The sequence below is a fragment of the Rhinopithecus bieti genome, unplaced genomic scaffold (genome assembly GCF_001698545.2).
Source record: "Rhinopithecus bieti isolate Rb0 unplaced genomic scaffold, ASM169854v2 scaffold_30775, whole genome shotgun sequence".
Classification (NCBI taxonomy): domain Eukaryota; kingdom Metazoa; phylum Chordata; class Mammalia; order Primates; family Cercopithecidae; genus Rhinopithecus; species Rhinopithecus bieti.
In genome coordinates, this window is record NW_016813906.1 from 419506 (window position 1) to 446441 (window position 26936).

Below are 26936 nucleotides of genomic sequence, written 5' to 3' on the forward strand. Positions count from 1 at the left end.
TTTTTGAGATGGAGTCTTGCTCATCACCCAGGCTGGAGTGTGGTGGCGCAATCTCGGCTCACTGCAAGCTCCACCTCCCAGGTTCATGCCATTCTCCTGTCTCAGCCTCTCGAGTAGCTGGGACTACAGGTGCTCACCACCATGCCCAGCTAATTTTTTGTATTTTTAGCAGAGATGGGGTTTCACCATGTTAGCCGGGATGGTCTTGATCTCCTGACCTCGTGATCCGCCCGCCTCGGCCTCTCAAAGTGCTGGGATTACAGGCGTGAGCTACCGTGCCTGGCCTTTTTTTTTTTTTTTTTTTTTTTTTTTGAGATGGAGCCTCATTTTGTCTCCCAGACTGGAGTGCAGTGGTGTGATTGCGGCTCACTGCAACCTCTGCTTCCTGGGTTCAAGCAATTCTCCTTCCTCAGCCTCCCAAGTAGCTGGGATTACAGGTGCCTACCACCACATCTGGCTAATTTTTGTATTTTTAGTAGAGACAAGGTTTCAGTATGTTGGCCAGACTGGTCTAGAACTCCTGATCTCAAGTGATCTGCCCATCTCGGCCTCCCAAAGTGCTGGGATTACATGCATAAGCCGCCATGCCTGGCCTCTGTGTGAAAAATTAAATACAGAATATACAAAATACAGACTTTGAAAGGCCTTTGAGCTTGTCTTTTCTCTTCATTCTCTTCTCTAAAAAACACATAAGTTCAGATATTTCCAAATGTAAAAATTATGAAGATCAGATCATCATAAATTTTCTTCTTTCAGAAATGTAACATGGATGTTTTGTCTGTACATAAGATTTTGCCTTATTTTCATACAGCCTTTTAAAGTTGTAACTAAAAATCACTTGATTATACAGTTTATTTTCAGTAGATTTACAGAATTGTGCAACCATCATCACATTCTAATTTTAGAGTATTTCCATCATCCCCCAAAGATCCCTCATGCCTGTTTCACCTTATTGTTAAGAGTTAGGGCTAGGTGAGGTGTCTCATGCCTGTAATCCCAGCACTTTGGGAGGCCGAGGCGGGCAGATCACGAACGAGGTCAGGAGACCGAGACCATCCTGGCTAACATGGTGAAACCCCCGTCTCTACCAAAAATACAAAAAATTAGCGGGGCGTGGTGGTGGGCACCTGTAGTCCCACCTATTCTGGAGGCTGAGGCAGGAGAATGGCGTGAACCTGGGAGGCGGAGGTTGCAGTGATCTGAGATCTCAGTACTGCACTTGAGCCTGGGCGACAGTGCGAGACTCTGTCTCAAAAAAAAAAAAAAAAAAAAAAAAAAAATTAGCTGGAATAGTTATGCCACCATCAAATTGATGGATGTCAGTTGTTACTAATTATGGGTTAATGAGCATTGTTATGCATTTATTTTCCAGTACTACTGTGATGAGTTCGTTAGGACAAAAAGCTAGAATTACTGGGTTAAAGACAATGTATGTTTTAAATATTGATGAATATTGCCAAATTGCCTTCCAAAAAGTTCATACGAACTTATACTCACCAACAATGGATAACTTTGCTTTTAGGCAGTTTAAATCTTTTGCATGGAAAGCACATTGTGTAACTCTTCAAGTGTTACCTCTAGGGAATTCCGGAGCAGAGTTTCAAAACTATGAAAAGTTTGTTGAGAAACTTTCCAAAACTCAGAAACCACTTAACTATAATGTATTTTTATCAGAATTACCTTTAGTTTTATTTTAAGCTTTTTTATGTTTGTTTGTTTTGGAGACAGTTTTGCTCTGTCACCCAGGCTGGAGTGCAGTGGCGTGATTTCAGCTCACTGCAACCTCTGCCTCCCAGGTTCAAGCCATTCTTGTGCCTCAGTCTCCTGAGTATTACAGGTGCCTGCCACCACACTGGCAATTTTTTTATTTTTAGTAGAGACAGGGTTTTACCATGTTGGTCAGGCTGATCTCGAACTCCTGACCTCAGGTGATCCACCCACCTCAGCCTCTGAAAGTGCTGAGATTTTAAACATTTATGTTTTTAAGGCAAGATTACTTAATGTTTAATAAGGCAAAATAGTGCGTAGTATGTACTGTGGAATGGTTTCTATTTAAAGGAGGACTAAAATATACCTTAGAGCTGAATAATACTAGCTTCAGTTAGGAGTATCACTGTTTATCAGGAGTAATTGCAAAATAGTCTATTCAGTTTTTATAAAATCAGTCTTACAGAATTGTATTTTTTAAAGATTAGTAGTTGTAACCTAATTTTATTTGCTTTTTTTTTTTTTAAATTAGGATATATCAACTCAAGAAAGTAACATATTAGGGGCATTCTGTGATATGAATGTAAGTGTTTACCTTTTTTATTCTTTTATGGAAAATATTATTTTTCTTCTTTTTTTAACAAAGCTTCATCCATATGATTTATTATTTATGTATGTCTTGAGTTTCTCATCGGTATCTTTCCAGTATTGCTAATAAGATAATAATTATTCGTGCGTTTTCAAATAATGACATATTTTATTTTCCCAGGATGTAGAAGTACCATTGCATTTGCTTCGTTATGTATGTTTGTTTTGTGGGAAAAATGGCCTTTCTCTCATGAAGGATTGCTTTGAATATGGAACTCCTGAAACTTTGCCATTTCTTATAGCACATGCGTTTATTACAGTTGTGTCTAATGTAAGTATTGTTTTGAATTGATCTTAATTTGGGAGCAATGTCTAGCATATCAGTAACATGAATTTTATGCTCTGAAAAGGTTTTGAATGATTTGCATGTATAATTTTTTTTTTTTTGGTTTTGACAAAATGAGTACAGAAACATTTTAACAGTCTTTATTATTAAGATTAGAGTTTGAATAAAATTTAAAGTTACTGTTTTAAAGCTAAAAGGAGTCATGGCTATAATTATTTAATCTAAAATAGGTGACGGTGCACAAAACTTTTGCTTTTTTATTTTTTAACTTTTTGTTTTGTTTTGTTTTGTTTTGAGAGAGGGTCTCACTCTGTTGCCTAGGCTGCGGCTTCTACCTCCTGGGCTCAGGTGATCCTCCCACCTCACCCTCCTGAGTAGCTGGGGCTAGAGGTGTGCGCCACCATGCCTGGCTGAATTTTTGTACTTTTTTTTAGAGACAGGGTTTCACCATGTTGCCCAGGCCATTTTAAACTTCCTCTGCATGGGATTCTGTCCTGGGAAATATTTGACTTTTTAGTTTATTGGTTACTTTAAATTATGCTTGCCTAGGTTACTATTGTAGTATGCCTGAATTCTCTCTATATTACACATGAAGATGTAACATTTCTTCTTGCCTTTGAAAATAAGGTAATTCTTCTGCATCCTGTGAATATCAGTTTACTGTGAAGCACAGTGGATATGGAAAGAAAGATACTTTTATTTTTTTTTTCAGACAGAGTCTTGCTCTGTCCCCCAGGCTGGAGTGCAGTGGTGCAGTCTCAGCTCACTGCACCCTCTGCCTCCTGGGTTCAAGCGATTCTTCTGCCTCAGCCTCCCGAGTAGCTAGGACTATAGGCATGAGCTACCATGCCTGGCTAATTTTTGTATTTTTAGTACATGTTGGCCAGGCTGGTCTCAAACTCCTGACCTCATGATCCACCCACCTTGGCCTCCCAAAGTTCTGGGATTACAGGCATGAGCCACCACGCCTGGCCTGGAAAGAAAGATACCTGTATATTAAAATTCATCCTTTAATAACCTATTCTGGTCGTCATTTAAAAAATTGGTAAAGCAAAAGTTCAGTGTACCTTTACCAAACCCTGAAATCTTGTGTAATGGAATTACCTTAATTAATAGCTAATATCAGATATTTAAATTATCTATAAAATAAAAATATTGAGTGAAAAGGTACTCAACCAAACATTTTGTTGCATTGCTTCCAATGCTATGTGCTTTGCAGTGATGTCGTACATTGGAAACAACACTGACATTACTAAAATTGGTAATAAATGATTATTGTCAAGGTCATTTTTAGTTAAAAAATTCTATGCATTCTGATAGGTTGAAAATATTACATACAGTAGTAGCATATAGCATGTAGGTGAATAATGTAGCCTTTTTTTTTTTTTTTTTTTTGAGATGGAGTCTTGCTCTGTTGCCCAGGCTGGAGTGCAGTGGTGTGATCTTGGCTCACTGCAAGCTCCGCCTCCTGGGTTCATGCCATTCTTCTGCCTCAGCCTCCCGAGGAGCTGGGACTACAGGCGCCCACCACCACACCTGGCTAATTTTTTGTATTTATTTTTTTAGTAGAGACAAGGTTTCACTGTATTAGCCAGGATGGTCTCGATCTGCTGACATCGTGATCTGCCCACCTCGGCCTTCCAAAGTGCTGGGATTACAGGCGTCAGCTCCCGCGCCCTACCTTTTTTTAGACGGTGTCTGGCTCTGTTGCCCAGGCTGGAGTGCAGTGGCATGATCTGGCTCACTGCAACCTCCGTCTCCCGGATTTAAGCGATTCTCCTGCTTCAGCCTCCTGAATAGCTGGGACTACAGGTGCATGCCACCATGCCTGGTTAATTTTTATATTTTTAATAGAGATGGGGTTTCACCATGTTGTCTAGGCTGGTCTCAAACTCCTAACCTCCGGTGATCCTCCCACCTCAGCCTCCCAAAGTGCTGGGAGTACATACGTGAGCCACTGTGTGTGATCTAAGCCTTAATTTTTTTCATTTGCAAAGCGGGAATGATGATGGTATCCATCTACCTTAGAGGATTGTTGTGAGGTTTAAAATGAGAAAGAAAGATTTTAAGCTCAAAATGTAGTACTTGACATATAAAGTGTGTAGTAACTGGTAGCTTTTACTAACTTTGGCTGTTATTAAATACTTAAGTGATCCTGTTATTCTGATTGAACTTACTTGTTTGATAGGAAGTTTTATGTACTTTGGCATTCTCTGAGAGAAATCTCAATTTAGTTAAGTGAAATGCTGTGATAACATTTTTATTTTACACTGTGGTAATTTTGGAGAGGGCATATAATTTTGAAACACCAAAATACCAAAGGGTTTACTTAATCAGGAATATTACATAAACCTGAATTAAACTGTTTCTTGAATTTATTTGTACTAATTTTTGGTTAACAGTCTAGTATGGAAGGCTTGTTAAAGAGTTTATTACTATATCTTTATAAGTTACTGTTTACAGAGTTTTTTTCCCCCTTATTTTATCTGTTTTTTTGAGACAGAGTCTCACTCTGTCACCCAGGCTAGAGTGCAGTGGCACCATCTTGGCTCACTGCAGTGTCCACCTCCCGAGTTCAAGCGATTGGCTACCTCAGCCTCCCTAGTGGCTGGGATAACTAGTGCATGATACCACACCCGGCTAATTTTTGTGTTTTCAGTAGACACGGGGTTTCACCATGTTGTCCAGGCTGGTCTCAAAATCCTGTCCTCCCATGATCTGCCCACCTCGGCCTCTCAAAGTGCTGGGATTACAGGCTTGAGCCACTGCACCTGGCCTTTGTTTTGGTTTTGTTTTTGTTTTGAGAGAGAGGTCTGCTGTGCGGTAGCATAATAGCAGCTCACTGCAGCGTTAACCTCCCAGGCTCAAGCAAACCTCCCATGTCAGCCTCCCAAGTACCTGCGACTAAAGGTGCATGTCACCATGCCTGGCTAAATTAAAAATTGTTTTTGTAGAGATGGCGTTACACTGTTGCCCAACCTGTATAGTTACCCTTTACTAAATAGCAAGGTTTAGGCTTAGATTCTATTTTGTCTTTCTCTTCAGCTCTTTTATGACTGCTAATTGGTGGACTGTTGACAATCTGCATAGTTTTCTTTATCTTAAAACTCTCCTGAGGACGTCAAAAACAAAGTTGTACTATTTAAATTAATAATGTATTTTTTGAACACCATAATACTATAATACTATATAATCTGTGTTTGTTAATTTTCTGAGAATAATAACTCAATGGAGTTAAGCTTTAATTGGCATCTTTTCCTTATAAAATATTTTAGATTGGCTCTGCAAGCTAATTTTTCATATAGTTAATATTTTAGTGTACATTAACAGTTTAGAGTTCTTTTTGTAATCAAGCTTACTACAGAAGTTGTGCTTTATTTATTTATTTCATAGTAATTTCCTCTAGTGGGTCATTGTATAAACCCTGATAATTTTTATATGTTCATTCCTTTTTTTGCGAAGTGGGCAACTTGTTTAGCCATGGTGTTTTGGCTTCAATAGGGTGAGGTCTCTATTTGGGAATCTCTGAATTTCACAGGAAGGAGTACAACTATATTTAGCAATAAAAAAAATAGTATTAGATTTTAGGGCAATCCTTTGTAAAGAAAAGAAAATAACTCATAAATAACTTTTATGGCAAGACAGATAAGGGCTGACATTACTGAATACCTCTTTTTCTCAGTTTATTATAGTAAATTATACATTCAGAAGAGAACATGTTTATAGCATTTCCTGGGATTCAGGAAATGATCCCGTTCTGTTTATTTTCTAGGATGATTTCCTCCTCACTTAAAAAAAAATCTATATTTATTTTGAGACTGGCTAATTTTTGTGTTTTTGGTAGAGACAGTGTTTCACCATGTTTCCCAGGCTGGTCTTGAACTCCTGGGCTCAAACGATCTGCCTGCCTCGGCCTCCTAAAGTGCTGGGATTACAGGTGTGTGCCGCTGCACCTGGCTGATTTCCTCACTCTTACTGAGGAAAGGTAACTTTGTCAGATGGTGTTTTTTTTTGTTTTTTTTTTTTTGAGAAAGAGTCTTGCTCTGTTGCCAGGCTGGATTGCAGTGGCATGATCTCTGCTTACCGCAGCCTCCGCCTCCTGGGTTCAAGCAATTCTCCTGCCTCAGCTTCCTGAGTAGCTGGGACTACAGGCACGCACCACCACGTCCAGCTAATTTTTGTATTTTTAGTAGAGATGGGGTTTCACCATGTTGGCCAGGATGGTCTCGATCTCTTGACCTTGTGATGCCTCCACCTCAGCCTCCCAGAGTGCTGGGATTACAGGTGTTAGCCACCGCGTCTGACCGGTGAGTTATTTTTTAGAACCTGAATCTAGAATCCTGAAATTGCATCTCAGGAAAACTCATTCTGCTCTGACTTTGAATTATCAACAAAGAAAGGAAATTCTTACCTTATCAGATTAAGGTTCAAATCTGATAATAACATCAATACATTTATTTCAATCTCAAAACTTTAACAGATTCTTAACTAGAACTTCAATTCTTAACTAGCTCTGAATTTTAGGAGATATCTCAGTTTGCACAAATATTATTCCACCTATTATATGGATCGTTCTTTAATAACAGCTGCACCCACAAGAAAACAATGAAGATCTTTATGTAGTTTTCTTACTTTGCAAATACAGCTTACTAACATTTAACACAGCTTAGAGAAATAGAACACAGAGGCACACAAGTTTCTCCACTGAGACCCAAATGAAAGTTAATTCTACTTTTGTTGAGTTACATTTGGTTACAGCTTACAGTATCGTTCCTCAGCCCTCAGCTCTTTGCCTGAGTTTGTCATCTCAAAGATTACACCTTTTATTTATAAAGAATCCAATAGAGACAAGGGATTTATTTTATTATGGAGGAGAAAGTGCAAATGAGGCTTAACAAAAGAACGTCACACAAAATATGCTTTAGACAAATTATTAATTAGGAGATGTGGGTCAAGATGTAGGGCTTAAGTAACATATAGGGGAACACAATAACAATTTCTGAATGCTCAGTGTCCTAAGACTGCTTTTACAAATATACTAGCAAAGACTGTTTAATATCAGAAGCTAGGATAGGATTACATATTTTTTGATATCTGTCTACTAGATAGGAGAATAGGAAATTAAGTTTTCATGATGCCACTTTGTCAGAACTAGGTTTGATGCAGAATGCTGTTTTCTGCAGTTAGAGGGAGCAAGGAACTTTTTTTTTCTTTTTTTCCCTATTTAACCTAGAGGTTAGGAGGGCTGCTAGAATTCCGTTAGCACTAAGCAGGAGGTGGGGAGAAGCAAACCTGAAAAGCTCAAAACTTACAGTAAAATATGATAAAGGACACACTGTAGGATTAATGGCATATGGAATTTGGTTTTATGATGGGATCTATAGTAGTGTTAAAGAATGCTGATTTTATAACGATATAATCCTAGGTTTGAATTGTACCTCTGTTGCATAGTATGTAATTTTGTTTTCATTAGTTTTATAAGCCTTACTTTTCTCATTTATCACAATGGGAATATTAAGGACTTAGTAAATGGTAGCTCTTTTTTGTATTAAAATTTTTTCTTGTATTTACAGTTTTGCATTTGCTGTTTTTTATTGAAACTTTTACTCACTTGTGTCTGTGTATTCTGAAATAAAAGATATACCTGTGTCCTCTGATGTATCTTGTATAAAATAGGATTTTTTAACCTTTTGTTAAAATTTGAAAAATAACATTCATACAGAAACGTACACAAAGTGATAACATGTGGCTCAGTGATTTATCAAAGCAAATACTCGCTTAACCATCACTCAAACCAAGAAACAGAACATTGTCAACTCCCCAGAAGCCTACCTTATGAGTCCTTCCGGCCATTAACTATTCCGTCTCTTCTTCTTTAAAAATAAACACAATTCATACTTTAATGCTGATCATTCTCCTGCTTTTTTTTTTTTTCTACAGGCACGCACCACCACGTCCAGCTAATTTTTGTATTTTTAGTAGAGATGGGGTTTCACCATGTTGGCCAGGATGGTCTCGATCTCTTGACCTTGTGATGCCTCCACCTCAGCCTCCCAGAGTGCTGGGATTACAGGTGTTAGCCACCGCGTCTGACCGGTGAGTTATTTTTTAGAACCTGAATCTAGAATCCTGAAATTGCATCTCAGGAAAACTCATTCTGCTCTGACTTTGAATTATCAACAAAGAAAGGAAATTCTTACCTTATCAGATTAAGGTTCAAATCTGATAATAACATCAATACATTTATTTCAATCTCAAAAACTTTAACAGATTCTTAACTAGAACTTCAATTCTTAACTAGCTCTGAATTTTAGGAGATATCTCAGTTTGCACAAATATTATTCCACCTATTATATGGATCGTTCTTTAATAACAGCTGCACCCACAAGAAAACAATGAAGATCTTTATGTAGTTTTCTTACTTTGCAAATACAGCTTACTAACATTTAACACAGCTTAGAGAAATAGAACACAGAGGCACACAAGTTTCTCCACTGAGACCCAAATGAAAGTTAATTCTACTTTTGTTGAGTTACATTTGGTTACAGCTTACAGTATCGTTCCTCAGCCCTCAGCTCTTTGCCTGAGTTTGTCATCTCAAAGATTACACCTTTTATTTATAAAGAATCCAATAGAGACAAGGGATTTATTTTATTATGGAGGAGAAAGTGCAAATGAGGCTTAACAAAAGAACGTCACACAAAATATGCTTTAGACAAATTATTAATTAGGAGATGTGGGTCAAGATGTAGGGCTTAAGTAACATATAGGGGAACACAATAACAATTTCTGAATGCTCAGTGTCCTAAGACTGCTTTTTACAAATATACTAGCAAAGACTGTTTAATATCAGAAGCTAGGATAGGATTACATATTTTTTGATATCTGTCTACTAGATAGGAGAATAGGAAATTAAGTTTTCATGATGCCACTTTGTCAGAACTAGGTTTGATGCAGAATGCTGTTTTTCTGCAGTTAGAGGGAGCAAGGAACTTTTTTTTTCTTTTTTTCCCTATTTAACCTAGAGGTTAGGAGGGCTGCTAGAATTCCGTTAGCACTAAGCAGGAGGTGGGGAGAAGCAAACCTGAAAAGCTCAAAACTTACAGTAAAATATGATAAAGGACACACTGTAGGATTAATGGCATATGGAATTTGGTTTTTATGATGGGATCTATAGTAGTGTTAAAGAATGCTGATTTTTATAACGATATAATCCTAGGTTTGAATTGTACCTCTGTTGCATAGTATGTAATTTTGTTTTCATTAGTTTTATAAGCCTTACTTTTCTCATTTATCACAATGGGAATATTAAGGACTTAGTAAATGGTAGCTCTTTTTTGTATTAAAATTTTTTCTTGTATTTACAGTTTTTGCATTTGCTGTTTTTTATTGAAACTTTTACTCACTTGTGTCTGTGTATTCTGAAATAAAAGATATACCTGTGTCCTCTGATGTATCTTGTATAAAATAGGATTTTTTAACCTTTTGTTAAAATTTGAAAATAACATTCATACAGAAACGTACACAAAGTGATAACATGTGGCTCAGTGATTTATCAAAGCAAATACTCGCTTAACCATCACTCAAACCAAGAAACAGAACATTGTCAACTCCCCAGAAGCCTACCTTATGAGTCCTTCCGGCCATTAACTATTCCGTCTCTTCTTCTTTAAAATAAACACAATTCATACTTTAATGCTGATCATTCTCCTGCTTTTTTTTTTTTTAAAGGTTTATCACCTAACCGTATATCCCTAAACACTGTAATTTGGTTTTGTCTATTTTCACCATGCAGTCGGAATCACATACTGTGCTTTCTTTCATGCCTGGTTGCTTTTTTTAAATGCTGAAATTTATATTGCATGTATTTCTAGTATGTTCATTTTTATTATTGAATAATTTAAAATATACCAGTTTATTTTACTGGTGATGGACGTTTAGGTTATTACAGTTCATATGGGTGTCAGCATTCTTTTATGTGTGTTTTGGTGCACATGTGTGTGCATTTAATTTGGATATATATTTAGTGGAATTTCTTATCAATAGGGTGTGTGTGTGTGTATGTATATAATATATACACTTTTTGTTGTGTTTTTGAGATGGACTCTCGCTCTGTTGCCCAGGCTGTAGTGCAGTGGTGTGATCTTGGCTCACCGCAGTCTCCACCTCCCAGGTTCAAAGGATTCTCTTGCCTCAGCTTCCCAAGTAGCTGGGATTACGGGGACCTGCCACCAAGCCTGGCTAAATTTTTCGTACTTTTAGTAGAGAAGGGGTTTCACTATGTTGGCCAGCTTGGTCTCAAACTCCTGACCTCAAAGTGATCCAGCTGCCTCAGCCTCCAAAGTGCTGGGATTATAGGTGTGAGCCACTGCACCTGACCTATTATATATTTGTAATGACTAATGAGAATGAGCACCTTTTTATAGGCATATTACTTATTTGGATATTTTTTTTTTTGCGAAGTACCTGTTTAAATCTTTTGCCCATGTGCAAAATTGGATTGTCTTTTTCTTGCTGATGTTTAGGAGTTCCTTATGTGTTTTAGATAGAAGTCTTTTAAGGTAGAAGTCTTTTGTTTGATATATGTATTGCCAATATCTTCCACTCTCATGTTGCTTTTCACTCTTGTGTTTGAGAAATATTATGCATCAAGCTTCATATTGTATAATTTGTCAGTGTTTTTCTTTATGGTTAAGGTTTTCATTTTGATTGAAAAGTCATTTTTTACTCTAAGGCCGTGAAGCTACTTAACAAAGTTTTTTTTGCTCACTGCAACCTCCACCTCATGGGTTCAAGCGATTCTCCTGCTTCAGCCTCCTAAGTAGCTAAGACTACAGACACTTGCCACCACGCCCAGCTAATTTTTTGTATTTTTAGTATAGATGGGGTTTCACCATGTTGGCCAGGATGGTATCGATCTCCTGACCTTGTGATCTGCCTGCCTCGGCCGCCCAAAGTGCTGGGATTACAGGTGTGAGCCACCATGCCCGGCCAAAGTTTTTGGGTTTTTTTGAAAAATTCTTTTATTTTTTCTTGCTTCCTTGATCAGGAAACAAGTATCATTGCTTTACCTTTCATATTTTGATCTGTTCAACTGCAGTACATTTATATTTATAGTTTGGGGGAGAGATTAAGATTCATTTTCCTTTTCATAGAGATATCCAGTGTTCCTAACACGGTCACGAAGACAGTCATTTCTTTGTTCTGTAGTACTACTTTTGTTGCACAGGTTAGTCTTGAACTCCTGACCTGAAGTGATCCTTCCATCTCGGCCTCCAAAAGTATTGGTTACAGGTGACTCATGCCTCATCACTACACTGAGCCAAGTCAGATGTCTTTATGTGCATGGGTTTGGGCTCTCTGGCATAGTACACTGTTCTGTTTGCTTAATTTTGTGCTGTTTTGCCCATTGCCTTAATTATTGAAACTTTACAAGACGTCTTGCTCTCTGGGAAAGCAAGTGCTACTTCCCTGTTGTATTTCTCTCCCCCGTCCCACCCACTCCCTCCCTTCCGCTTCCCTCCCCTCCTCCTCGCTCCTCCTCCCCTCCCCCCGTCCCCTCCCTCCCCCTCCCCTCCTCTCCCCTCCCCCCCTTCTTCCCCGCTCCCTCCCCCCCATCCCCCACCCTCCTCCCCGCTTCCCTCCCCTCCCCCCACCTCCTCCCCCAGCTCCCTCCCGCTCCCTCACCTCCCCCCACCCTTCTCCCCCCGCCCCTCCCTCCCCCACCCCTCCTCCTCCAACCCACCCTCCTCCACTCCCCCCCACTCGCTCCCTCCCTGCTTCCCTCCCCTCCCCGCTCCGCCCCTCCCCACACTCCCCTCCGCTCCTCCCCTCCGCTTTCCCCTCCCTCCGCTCCGCTCCCCTCCTCCCCTCCCTCCGCTCCGCCCCTCCCTCCCCTCCCCTCCCTCCGCTCCCCTCCCTCCCCTTCCCCTCCCTCCCCCGCTCCGCTCCCCTCCCCTCCCCTCGCTCCCCTTCCCCTCCCTCCCCTCCCTCCGCTCCTGCTCGCTCCCCTGCTTCCTCGCTCCGCTCCCCTTCGCTCCCCTCCCCTCTCCTCTCCGCTCCCCTCTCCTCTCCTCTCCTCTCCGCTCCCCTCTCCTCTCCGCTGTTTTTGAGACAGTCTTACTTTGTCACCTAAGCTGGAGTGCAGTGGGACGACCTCGGCTCACTGCAACCTCCGTTTCCTGGGGTTCAAGTGATTCTCCTGTCTCAGCATCCCAAGTAGCTGGGATCACATGTGTGCATCACTACTTCCAGCTCTTTTTTTTTTTTTTTTTTTTTTTTTTTTTTTTTTTTTTTTGTATTTTCGGTGGAGACAGCTTCACCATGCTGGCCAAACTGGTCTTGAACTCCTGACCTCAGGTGATCTGCCCACCTCGGCCTCCTAGAGTGCTGGGATTACAGGCGTGAGCCACTGAACCCAACCTCTCCTTGTTGTGTTTCTTAGAGAGTTTTGGCTCTTCTTGGACTTTTGTGCTTTGAATGAGTTTTGTAAGTTCTGCACATAAACCTTTTTGGATTGCACTGAATCTATAGATGAATTTCGGGAGAACTATTATCTTCACAATAAATATGGCATATGTCTCCTTATTTACATGTTCTTTAATTGATTATTTTCCAGCTTTTTCTGTAGAGGTATATATCTGGTTAGATTATTCCGGGACGCATGATATTTTTGATACTGTTGTTAAGGGAATCTTTTTGAAAACTGTATTATTTGTTCCTGGTGTGTAAGAAAAAAACATAGGGTGTTGTATGTGTGTATATATAGGTGTGTACATATTCGTTTATATTAACCTAAGCAGCAGTTTTGCTCAACTCTTCAGTTTCAGTGTTTGATAATTATTTTGGGTTTTCCAGTTATATAATTATATTATCTCAGAGTATTATTTTAAATTCTTCCTTTCTAGTCCTTTGCCTTTTATTTAGTGTCTTACTTTATTATACTGTCTAGGTCCTTCAGTTCAAGTGGAATTAGGGCTTCCTTGTCTTGTTCCTAGTCTCAGGAGGCAGAGTTTTTAACTTTTCACCATTAACATAGTATGTACTACAGGATTTTTATAGACGTCTTTTATTTGGTTAGAGTGAATCCCTACATTCTGTATTCCCAAATTCATTAAAAAAAATTTTTTTTTTGTTTTGAGACAAGGTCTCGCTCGGTTGTCCAGGGTGGAGTACAGTGACGCGATCTTGGCTCACTCAGACTTCCACCTCCTGGGTTCAAGTGAATCTCGCACCTCAACCTCCCAGTGTGCTGAAACTACAGACATGTGACACCATGCCTGGCTTATTTTTGTTATTTTTTTGGTAGAGACGGGGTTTCAGCCGTGTTGGCCAGGCTGGTCTTGAACTCCTGACCTCAAGTGATACACCTGCAGCGATCTCCCACCAGAGTGCTGGGATTATGGGCATGAGCCACCACGCCTGTCCAGATTTGTATTTAATTTGTATCTCCTGCCTGTGTCAAGACTAAGTATCAGAGTTTTTTGTTTGATGGTTGGGTTAGGATTTTTATTCTTACTATTTTTGAAAATAAAACTATTATAATGTATTCACATTTGGTTTATAAATGTTAAAATATAGAAAAAATAAGGAAATATATTTATTATAACTTTTATTATAATTTAGTTGAGTTGTAAGTTACTTATAGTAAGAGCTTATTTCAGTAAGTACTTATTGATACTGTAATCAGTGTGTGACTGTAAAATATATTTGTTTCAGATGGATATTGAAGTGACTAGAAAGTATGGGTAATTTGAAGTTTTTTAGGAAGGAATGAGATGATTAGTTAAAAACTAATACGATTTATTAAAAAACCAATGCAGTGTCTTCTATTGGGGATGCTACCATACAAAGAGGTATAGATAATTATTTGGTAAGAAAATGTTACTTTGAGAGATGGTTTTTTTCTTTTCAGCAAAAGCTAAGATTAATTTTCAGATAAGACTTCATGTAAAATAAGATTAGGTAAAATTTCCTGATACATGTGTAATTCTGTTTTGTACTATACTCTTTTCATAATTGATAATATATGTAATTTTGGAGGCATAAAAATATTAAATGATCCTGGTTTTTGTTCTATTTTGTTATTTGAGACGGAGCCTCACTCCGTTGCCCAGGCTGGAGTGCAGTGGTGCAATCTCGGCTCACCACATCCTCTTCCCCACCAGGGTTCAAGCGATTCTCCTGCCTCCGCCTCTCAGGTAGCTGGGACTACAGGTGTGCGCCACCATGCCCAGCTAATTTTTGTGTTTTTAGTAGAGATGGGATTTTACTGTGTTTGCCAGGCTAGTCTCAAACTCCTGACCTCGTGATCTGCCAACTTCAGCCTCCCAAAGTGCTGGGGTTACAGGCATGAGCCCCTGTGCCTGGCCAGTGCTCTTGTTTTTCATTAGTTTAGTGAAAGACATATGTATTTCACATATTTGTTAGGCATTAATGTTGTTTTTATGTTTCTTATATAGATTAGAATATGGCTACATATTCCTGCTGTCATGCAGCACATTATACCTTTTAGGACCTATGTTATTAGGTAAGTTTATAAAGTCTCTTTCCCGTGATTATCAATGTAATATATTTAAACAATTTATAATACAGAATTATATTGTTTGAAAGTTCCCTATAGTCATATCCTCTAGAGAAAATTTCAAGTAACAGTTTGGAATATAGTGTTTTTTATGTACATATATGGGTTTATATTTAATGTTTACTGTTTAGCAAATTATGTTGGACTTTTTTTACATGAGTATGTAAAAAGAATTAAAGAAATTAATAATGGTTATTCCACTGTATTTAGTCAAGTCAACAAATACACAGTGTCTGTTACATTCTAGGCACTGAGGATATAGCAGAGAAGAAAACAAATTGCAAAAATCTCTGCTCTTGTGCAGTCTGTTTACAAAAGAAGTAGATGATAATACATCAGAAAGTGATAAGTATTATAAGATAAATAGCAGCAAATGTGAATTGAGAATTCTAGAGGGTGGGTTAGAGTTTAAATATGGGGACAGGGAAGGTCTCATCGAACGGGAGGTGACATTTGAATTTTGTAAGTCTCAACCTAAAAAGGAAGCCTACGAAGATGGAGAAGGGGTTGTACTGATTAGAATTAAAGTATGAACTGTCAGGATTCTGCATATTTTATTGATAACATTTATGAGGGTATTGTACTTTTTTTCTCATTATGAGAAAAAAAGTTCTCTGGTTAGCTGAGCAGTTTTGTTTATCTGTATTGACTTGGCTGAAACTGGATGGTCTAGGTTAGCCTTGTTCCCACATTGTGTGATTGCCATGCTGATTGGTCTTGTGGGGTGAGGGGGAATCTCATATATGTCTTGCAGTTGGCTCATTTGCAAAGGTTTGAGTGTCTCCCTTTGTCACAGTACTACTCAACTTTTGGGAGACAATATCAGGCAAAGAATCAGATAGTGATGAATGCTATGAAAGTAAGTTAATGTGATACAGAGGGAGTATGGGGCCTTTCTGAAAGGTGATATCTTAAGGACATGAGTCAGCTATTCAAGTGATTATCAGAAAGACGTATTATAGAAGGAACATGTGAGTATAGGCTTTGAAGTTAGCATAAGTTCAAAGTTATGAAGAAGAAACTAGAAGCAGATTGGTATGGAGAATAATGTGTACGGGGATATAATTATGAAGGTGGAGGGATAAGCAGGGGCAGGTGATTCAGGACCTTGTAGGCCACTGTAAGGAGTATGGATTTAATTTTTTCAATGGGAATCTATTGAAGGGTTTTTAGCAGATGTTTCAGGATTTTTTTTAAAGTTTTCTTTGGCTTTTAGTGGATCATAAATATAGGGTGGCTGAAATAGAAGCTAGGAGGAGACCAGTTTATGTATTAGTCCTGGAAGGAAAATGATGATTACTTATAGTAGGATTGTTAGTGATGATTTTGAAAATTGGATGAATGTAAGTGAAAATAAAATCAATAAGGCTGGTCATTATAGGGTATAAAGAAAAGGGTAGTATTGTATATGTGGATGAGGTTCAGCACCCCCCTCCTCAATTTTTTATTTGTAGTGTGGATATCATTACTGAGATGTGAAAATCTAGGAGAACCTAAATGTTCCACAGGCCTCTCAAAGTCTTCTTATCTTTAAGTGGCACTGGCAAATTGGGAGTATGAACTTGTAGTTCAGAATAGTTTCATTAATTTAAGAGTTGTGAGTATAAAGATGGTATTTAAAAACCACAGGAGTCACCTGAGGAGAGCATACAGGAAAAGAATAGAAGTGAGTCTAAGATAGAAGTCTGTATCAGTTGGTTTTGCTGTGTAAGGAAACATCTCTCAAAACTTAGTGGCTTAAAACAATAGCCACCCAGGCATGGTGGCTCATGCCTGTAATCCCAGCACTTTGGGAGGCCGAGGTGGGAGGATCACTTGAGCCCAGGAGTTCGAGACCAGCCTGGGCAACATAGCGAGACTCCATCTCTGTGCAGGGGAAAAAAATTAACTGGTGGTGGTGGCACGCTCCTGTAGTCCCAGCTACCAGGGAGGCTGAGGTAGGAGGATCACTTGAGCCCAGGAGGTCGAGGCTGCAGTGAGCTCTGATTGAGCAGTTGTACTCCAGCATGAGTGACAAAGCAAGACTTTGTTTCATAAAAAAAGAAAATATAAAACAACAGCCATTTTATTATTTCTCACAGTTCTCTGGTTAGCTGAGCAGTTTTGTTTATCTGTATTGACTTGGCTGAAACTGGATGGTCTAGGTTAGCCTTGTTCCCACATTGTGTGATTGCCATGCTGATTGGTCTTGTGGGGTGAGGGGGAATCTCATATATGTCTTGCAGTTGGCTTCATGTCAGTTGGAGCATCAGACACTTCTCTTTCATCCAGCAGGCTAACCTTGGTTCCTTGTTTTGGTGGTGATTAGAGTTCCCAGCAAGAGAAGGCAAGCTCAAAGGCTTTTCTAGCTTCCCCTCATGTCATGTCTATTAATATTTCATTGGCCAAAGCAGGTCATATGGCAAGGCCCAGATTTAAGGGTGTAGAAATAGATTACACCTTTTGATGAGAGGAATAGCTAAGTCACATTGCAAAGTCTTGTACATACAATGATGGGAGGAATTTGTGGCCATTTTGTAATCCATTACAGGCCTTCAGGAACACTAATATTGAAAGGTTGAACAGCACAGAAGGAATCTGCCAAAGAGATTAGGCAGGGCCTGAGAGGAAAACCAGAGGCTTGTGGGTTTTGGACACAAAAAAACGTTAATGCTTACAATGTACATTTTAAGTTATTGAGTGGTCTTTTAAAATGCTTTATGAGTTTTTATGTATTTTCTATTTCTGAATCATTTCAGGTATTTATGCAAGCTCTCTGATCAGGAGTTACGACAGAGTGCAGCTCGTAACATGGCTGACTTAATGTGGAGCACAGTGAAAGAACCATTGGATACAACGTTATGCTTTGATAAAGAAAGCCTAGATCTTGCATTTAAGTACTTTATGTCACCTACTTTGACTATGAGGTTGGCTGGATTGAGTCAGATAACAGTAAGCTGTGTCTGCTTTATTTTTGGTCATTGTTTATTTGCTTTCTAGTCTATCATAATAATACTACCCACTATTTATGGAGCCCTTCATACTAGGCATTGTGCTAAGTATTTTACATGGATTACTTTGTATGGTCTTCACAAATAATTTCTGTGTTTCTCTTATTTTAAAGATGAAAAAGTCTGAAGCTTAGATTTATATGGATTTATACTGTGGGTCCATCTGATTTCCGGGTCCAACTCTTTCATCATTTTGTTTTTGTCTTTTTAAACTATTCAGGTTTTTATGTTTATAGATGTTTTGAGAAAGAGGAATAATTGGAGGGCTTTGTAAGTGGTTAATTAATTTTCCAGGCAGAAACCATAGATTATTGGGCCGTAGGCCAAATTTTACTAAATGTTTGTTTTGAATAGTCTTAAATACTGTTTTAAGTAGGACAAAATAACATAAAAATCTGTATTCTTGGCTTCTCTTGGGGAGGGGGTTGGAAGAAGGCCTGGTATCCTTGGGTCTGTATTCTTGCATAACAACAGTCTGTTAGAACTAAGTAATTAACTTTATCCTTCAGAATGAACATGCTTCTTCCAGTTTGTTACAGTCCCCATTTGCTTTACTCCTTTACATTTCTGGTTTTTTTTTTTCTTTCCTTGGAGATGGAGTCCCATTCTGTTGCACAGTGGCGTGATCTCGGCTCACTGCAACCTCCACCTTCCGGGTTTAAGTGAGTCTCTTGCCTCAGCCTCCTGAGTAGCTGGGACTACAGGTGTGAGCCACAATGTTTGGCTAATTTTTTGTATTTTTAGTAGAGATGAGGTTTCACTGTGTTGGCCAGGCTGGTCTGGAATTCCTGACCTCAGGTGATCCGCCCACCTTGTCCTCCCAAAGTGTTGGGATTACAGGCGTGAGCCACCCCACCCGGCCACATTACTGGTTTTTTTTTGTTGTTGTTGTTTTGTTTTGTTTTGTTTTGGTAGTGTAGTCACACTGAAAATCTGAAGTAGCTAGAGTTTACTTGTGTGCCGGGCTTCATAAGATACTTGTTGACATTGTCCCAGATAAATTAAATCTTGAGTGGATTTATCTAGGAAGCCTTTCCTGAAACTTTGTCTATAATGACATTACTTGCTCTCTTGCATTAGATTGTTGTGTTTTTTTACTTACTCAGCTTTGTTTTCTCTAGTGTGCTTAGTGTAATAAAGAATACTATTTGCGGAATGAATTTAATTTTTTTTTTCCTTTTTTTGAGATGGACTGTTACTCTGTCGCCCAGGCTGGAGTGCAGCGGCGCGATCTTGGCTCAGTGCAACCTCTGCCTCCTGGGTTCAAGTGATTCTCGTGCCTCAGCCTCCTGAGTAGCTGGTATTATAGGCACGTGCCACCATACCCAGCTAATTTTGTATTTTTAATAGAAATGGAGATTTACTGTGTTGGCAAGGCTGGTCTCCGAACTCCTGACCTCAGGTGGTCCACCTGCCTCGGCCTCCTAAAGTGCTGGGATTGCAGGTGTGAGCCCCTGCACCTGGCCCTTATTTAGTATTTTAATATAACAGAAGTATTTTTACTAATTGAGAAGCATATGTCTCTGATTATGTCTTTGATTTTGTAATGTTAATCTAGTTATTGTGATCTACATATGTCAATCAGTTTACCATGTTTCTTAGTACTTGCTGATATGTGCAAGAATAATTTTGGAAATAAAAACCCTTAATTTCTTGTCTTTAATCATAGAATCAACTCCATACCTTCAATGATGTGTGCAATAATGAATCATTAGTATCGGACACAGAAACGTAAGTAGGAGCATTAATTTATATATAAGTATACCATTTTAATGTATGGTTGTTTATATGGTAAATTCTAATTTTATATTTAAAATTTTTACTAGAAATTCTTTGCCCCGTGACAACTTGTACAGTCTTCATCAAGCTTTCAGAACATTATGCTGACTGTAACATAACTCCCTCTCTCTCTTTTTTTTGAGACAGGGTCTTGCTCTGTTGCCCAGGGTGGAGTACAGTGGTGGGACCATGGCTTACTACAGCCTCAATTTCCCAGGGTCAGGCGATCCTCCCACCTTAGCCTCCCGGGTAGCTGGGACTACAGGCACATGCCAGCATGCCTGGCTGATTTTTGTAGAGTCAGTTTTGCCATGTTGCTCAGTCTGGTCTTGCAGACTCAAGCCATCCACTTGCCTCAGCCTCCCAAAGTGCTCAGTCTGGTCTTGTAGACTCAAGTCATCCACTTGCCTCAGCCTCCCAAAGTGTTGGGATTACAGGTGTGAGCCACTGCGTCTGGCCACATTTCTCTCTTTTAAAAGCATATACCAACATATAGTACTATTTATCATGGTATGAAAGCATACTGTTTATACTAGAGAATTTAATCTTGAAGAATATGGTACTGATAGTTTTCAGAAAGTACACTGTCTTAGTCCAGGCTGCTGCAACAAAGTACCATAGATTGGATGACTTATAAACAACAGAAATTTATTTCCCATAGTTCTGGAGGCTGGAAGTCCAAGATCAAGTTGTTGCCAGCATCGTCAAATTCTGGTTAACAACAGAAATTTCTCATAGTTCTGGAGGCTGGAAGTCCAAGATCAGGTTGTTGCCAGCATCATCAAGTTCTGGTGGGGGCCTTCTTCTGGACTGTAGACTGCCATTTTCTTTTTTTATTTTTGCATGGTGGAAAGAAGCAGAGAGGTCTCTGGTCCCTTTTATTAGGCCACTAATCTCATTCATGAAGGCTCCACCCTCATGACCTAATTATCTCCCAAAGGCCCCATTTCCAATAACATCACATTGGGAGTTAAAAAAGTAGTTTTTATAGCTTAGACTTCTTGGGTTCTGAGAAATATATATGTTCCATTTAATTGTTCATCTAGTAGAGAAATCAGTTTTTAAAATCTAAACAGTAGGGTAGAATATCTTCCGGAACAGAGTTGTATTGCCTTGTTAGAAAATTTGTAATTATACGTGTGAGTCATTCTTTAGTGTAACTTGATCTTACTACTGCTCTAAGGCGCTAATCTCAGTTGAACCTAGGTCTTGAATTTGGAAACCAGAGACTGTGTCTCTTGACTCTTTCTTCCCTTTAGACTAAAGAGTTCTTATTCTCCCAGTTGTTCTTTATATGGTATGGTTTTTGAATTTATCACTATATGAGTCATTCACCTCTGGCAATATTCTTTGTCAGTAGTCCCCTTAAAATGTGTTGCCTAGAATTTTTCATTGCTTTATACATATTAGAAGTGTTATTTCACACTGTCAAGACATTATGTAGACCATATCCAATATATTTATAAAGCTACGGCTCTGCGCCAGGCACAGTGGCTCACACCTGTATCCCAGCACTTTGGGAGGCCGAGGTGGGCAGATCACTTGAGGCCAGGAGTTTCAAGACCAGCCTGGCTAACATGGCGAAATTCCATCTCTACTATAAATACAAAAATTAGGTGTGGTGGCGCATGCCTGTGATTCCAGCTATTTGGATAGCTGAGGCACGAGAATCATTTAAACCCGGAGAGAGAGATTTCAGTGAGCCGAGATAGTGCCATTTTCACTTCAACCTGGGTGACAGCGAGATTCTGTCTCAGAAAAAAACCAAAACAAACAAAAGAAACCTATAGCTCTGGATTTTCCTTTTCATCCTCTGTGTCCCCTCACCCCTCTACCTCTGCAAGACCGCTTAAAGAGAACCTTATATAATTGCTAATGTGATACTCATACTCCTCTCATCCCCTGTGAAAAGGATTAAAAATTTGGAATGTTCACTGCAGTAATAACACATTCAGGCTAGGTGTTGTGTGAAAACAGTGAATAGGGGAATAAGAAGGAATTCCAGTAACAAATGCAAGGAATATACATCCTAAAGACATGGTTAAGAGAATAGAGAGGAGAGTAAAAGTATTGAGGACTGGTGGTAAAGAGTTCAAAATGGGAAGGGAGAGTGTGTATACAGTGTGAGAAAATTGGAGTAAAAAGTATGTGATAAATACTGTGGCGGCTGTGAACTGGGTGTTTTTAAGCAGTTTTATTAACATATACATATAAAATTCACTTGTTTTATATATACAAGTCAGTGAATTTTATAATAGTAAATTTTTAGAGTTGTGCAGCTGTCACCACAGTCCAATTCTAGAACATTTCCATCACTTAAAAGAGATGTCTTTTGCCCGTTTGTAGCCAGTACCTATTATTTCCAGCCTCACTAATCTACTTTCTATCTCTGTAGATTTGCCCATCTTGGGATATTACATTTAAAAAGAATCAAATGATAGTGGTCTTTTTCATCTGGCTTCTTTTCACTTAGTATATTCTTGTTTGTTTGAGGTTCATTGAGATTGTAGTTTGTCTCTGTACTTTATTCCTTTTTATTGCTTAATAGTATTACACTGTATAGATATACCACACTTGATCAGTTGCCAGTTGATGGATATTTGGTTTGTTTCTACATCTTTTTTTTTTTTTTTTTTGAGACGGGAGTCTTGCTCTGACCCCCCCAGTCTGGAGTGCAGTGGCGCGATCTCGGCTCACTGCAAGCTCCGCCTCCCGGGTTCACGCCAATCTCCCGCCTCAGCCTCCAGAGTAGCTGGGACTACAGGCGCCCGCCACCACGTCCGGCTAATTTTTTTTTTTGTATTTTAGTAGAGACGGGGTTTCACTGTGTTAGCCAGGATGGTCTCGATCTCCTGACCTTGTAATCCGCCCACCTCGGCCTCCCAAAGTGCTGGGATTGCAGGCGTGAGCCACCGTGCCCGGCTACATTTTTTTTTTTTTTTTTGAGACAGAGTCTCGCTCTGTCACCCAGGCTGGAGTGCAGTGGCCGGATCTCAGCTCACTGCAAGCTCCACCTGCTGCGTTTACGCCATTCTTCTGCCTCAGCGTCCCAAATAGCCGGGACTACAGGCGCCCCCCACCACACCTGGCTAATTTTTTGTAGTTTTAGTAGAGACAGGGTTTCACGGTGTTAGCCAGGATGGACTCGATCTCCTGACCTCGTGATCCGCCCGCCTTGGCCTCCCAAAGTACTGGGATTGCAGGTGTGAGCCACCACGCCCCGCCTGTTTCTACTTTTTAATTAGTGTAAATAATGCCATTATAAACATTTATGTAAAGTCCTTTTGTTGATCGTATGTTTTCATTTTTTGTANCGCCATTCTTCTGCCTCAGCGTCCCAAATAGCCGGGACTACAGGCGCCCCCCACCACACCTGGCTAATTTTTTGTAGTTTTAGTAGAGACAGGGTTTCACGGTGTTAGCCAGGATGGACTCGATCTCCTGACCTCGTGATCCGCCCGCCTTGGCCTCCCAAAGTACTGGGATTGCAGGTGTGAGCCACCACGCCCCGCCTGTTTCTACTTTTTAATTAGTGTAAATAATGCCATTATAAACATTTATGTAAAGTCCTTTTGTTGATCGTATGTTTTCATTTTTTGTAGTAGATACTTAGGATTAGAATTGTTGCTTGTATAATTAGTTTAGTTTTAACTTTTATAGGAGCTGTCGAACTGTTTTCCAGTATACCTGCATTATTTTACATGCCCACTAGCGTTGTAGGAGGTTTCCAGTTTCTCCCCATTCTTGCCAGAAGTTATTATTATCTAGATTTATTATTGCCATTTGGGGATATAAAGTAGCATTTCATCATGGTTTTAATTTGCATTTCCCTAATTGTTGACATAGAACATCTTTTTATGTGGTTATTTGCCATAATGTTTCTTCGTTCACAACATTGCCCAGTTTTTAATTGGATTCTTGGTTTTGTTTTATGGCTTAATGTGGTCTGTACTACAGACTGTTCTGTGTGTGCTTAAGAAGACTGTACATTCTGCTGTTGTCGTATGGGGTGTTCTATAGATGTCTATTAGGTCAAATTGGTTTGTAGCATTGTTTGTCTCCTATATTCTTGTTGCATTTTCTGCCTCATTCTCTCTATTATTGAAAGTAGGAGATCGAGTGCAGTGGCTCATGCCTGTAATCCCAGCACTTTGGGAGGCCGAGGCTGGTGGATCACCTGAAGTCGGGAGTTCAAGACCAGCCTGGGCAACATGGCGAAACCCCGTCTCTACTAAAAATACAAAAATTAGCTGGGCCTGGTGGTGTGGTGGTGCGCGCCTGTAGTGTAGCTACTTGGGAGGCTGAGGCAGGAGAATCACTTGAACCTGAGAGGTGGAGGTTGAAGTGAGCTGAGGTCACACCACTGTACTCTGGCCCGGGCAACAGAGCAAGAGTCTGTCCAAAAAAAAAAAAAAAAAAAAAATTGAAGTCTCCAAATACATGTGATCCTGAGTGTTTGCAGATTTAGTCGTCTCTGTATGAGCTCTGAAGCAAGATGACAGAGTGCCACCTTGTTTGACTTTAGCTAGGAATGTGCATATTGGAAAATTCTAATCTTTCACTGCTATGTGCATGTCTGTGAGTGCCTATGAAAATGCCACAAATACTGATTTTGGAGCTACAAATAAATTGCAGCAAATGGATGAATTCACAAATATAGAAACCATGGAAGAGTAGAAAAAATATTTTTCTTTCTTCACAAATATGGAATATGGAGATGGAGGTACTGAGGGGCAGTGTGGTGGAGTGTAAGAAGTCCTGGCGCCACTTGGATGGGGTTTGAATCCCATCCCTAGCACTTGTTTAGGCATAGGAGATGGCCTCAGGCAAGGCATCTAAATGCTTCTGAACCTCATTTTCTCTCTCTCTCTTTTTTTTTTTCCTGAGATGGAGTCTTGCTCTGTTTGTTGCCCAGGCTGGAGTGCAACGGCACGATCTCAGCTCACTGCAACCTCTGCCTCCTGACTTCCAGCTATTGTGCTGCCTCAGTCTCCTGAGTAACTGGGATTACAGGCACCTGCCACCACACCCGGCTAATTTTTGTATTTTTGGTTAGAGACAGGGTTTCACCGCGTTGGTCAGGCTGGTCTTAAGCTCCTGACCTCGAGCAGTCCACCTGCCTTGGCCTCCCAAAGTGCTGGGATTACAGGTGTGAGCCGGCCACGCTGTTTTCTCTTTTGTAAAATAGAGAAAATAGAATCAACCAGTATGAGAGGTTTTTCAGATTAAAAATCTGTGTATGATACCTATATTATGTACATATTTTCTGTAGGACCAAGGGTTCAGTATTAGGTAATTCAGTGTTTGCAGTGACTCTGTAGAATATAACTAATGCGAGTAACAAGAATTAGCTGTATTGCTGAATTGTCTATTTCTCCTTTTAATTCTGTCATCAGTTTTTGCTTCGTGTATTTCAGGAAATCTTTTGTTAGGTCCGTATGTATTCCTGATAACTTGATCCTTTTTTTCATTTTAAATGTCCTTCTTTGTCTCTTTCAGACATTTTTTGGCTTAATCTATTTTATTTGATATTGGTGTAACCCCTGAACCTTTCTTAAGCTTATTTTTGGCATGGCTTATCTTTTTCCATTCTTTTATTTTCAGTCTGCTTGTTTTGAACCTAAAGTGTGTCTTAGGGGTAACATATGGTTGGATCTTTAAAAAAAAAAAATCTAGTCGTATAATCTCTGCCTTGATGACAGTTCTTAATTCCCTAATAATTTTGTATAGCTTTACATCTGTCATTTTGCTGTTGGTTTTCTGTGTATCTCATATCTTGTTTCTCTGTTTCTCCTTTACTGTCTGTTTTTATAGTGTATACGTAGATTCTAGTGTGCCATTTTAATTCCATTGATTTAAAAAATACCTCAATTTTCTTAGTGGTTTTATGGGTTAAATATGCATTTAATTTCTTGACATACTGATTTAACTCTAATAAAATAAGATAAAAAAGATTGCTCCTGTGTAGCTCCATTACTGTTTGGGATAAGAAGTTAGCTATTAATCTTATTCTGGTTCCTTTGTATATGCTTAGTTGTTTTTCTCTCACTGCTTTGAATCATTTGACTACAGTATGTATAGATGTGGATTTCTTTGTGTTTATCCTCCTGGAGTTTGTTCTACTTCTTGCTTGGATGTGTAGATGAATGTGTTTCATCAACTTTGGGAAGTTTGAGGTATTCAGATATTTTTTCTGGCACCTCTTCCCACTTTCTTTGACCCCCATTGCATGTATGTTTTCAGACCGCCGAATAGTGGTTAATGATACTGTCCAATTTTATAGTTGCATCGTTATTATGAAAGTCCCTTGTCTCCCCTTTAAATTTTTGAGACAGTGTCTTGCTCAAGCTGGAGTGCAGCAGCATGATTACGCCTTACTGTAGCTCTGACCTGGGCTCAAATGATCCTCCCACCTCAACTCCTTAGTAGCTGAGACCACAGGCATGAGCCACCATGCCTGGCTGATTTTATTTTAGTTTTTGTAGAAACAGGCTTTTATTATGTTGCCCAGCCTGGCCTGGAACTCCTAGGCTCAAGTAGTCCGCCCCCGCCCCGACCTCAGTCTCCCAAAGTGCTAGGATTACAGGCGTGAACCACAGCACCAGCCTGGGTCTCCTTTTAATGTTCTTTAATAGACTTACTTAATAGTGGGATTTTTTTTTTTTTAAATTAATTTTGTTTCTTGAACTATGATGTAAATCAGAGAGTTGAATCTTATGGATCATAACTTCAGTAGTGCTACTCAGAAATAGGTAAAAAATACCTAGTTTTATTTTAATGTTTTACCCTTTGAGGCCTGTGTGTCTAATTCCTAGTGTTTTTTTTTAATAAATAAAAATTGTTAGCATAAAATTCTGTTATAGAATGTAAATTCTTTGTTGGGTATGCAATAAGAAAGTAAATTACTTAATCCTTCTAGTTTATCTGTATATAATATAGCTGA

General features: G+C 39.4%; 1 protein-coding gene across 1 annotated transcript in view; it reads left to right on the plus strand.

The window, feature by feature from the left end:
* Positions 1-1502: 1502 nt before the first annotated feature.
* Positions 1503-26936, plus strand: part of USP34 (ubiquitin specific peptidase 34) — a 221900-nt gene continuing 196466 nt past the window's right edge. Inside the window, 6 exon segments of the mRNA XM_017849063.1 lie at positions 1503-1556; positions 2240-2290; positions 2477-2626; positions 15103-15170; positions 17963-18155; positions 19884-19945. Of these exon segments, the coding sequence (XP_017704552.1) occupies positions 1503-1556; positions 2240-2290; positions 2477-2626; positions 15103-15170; positions 17963-18155; positions 19884-19945 (578 nt within the window).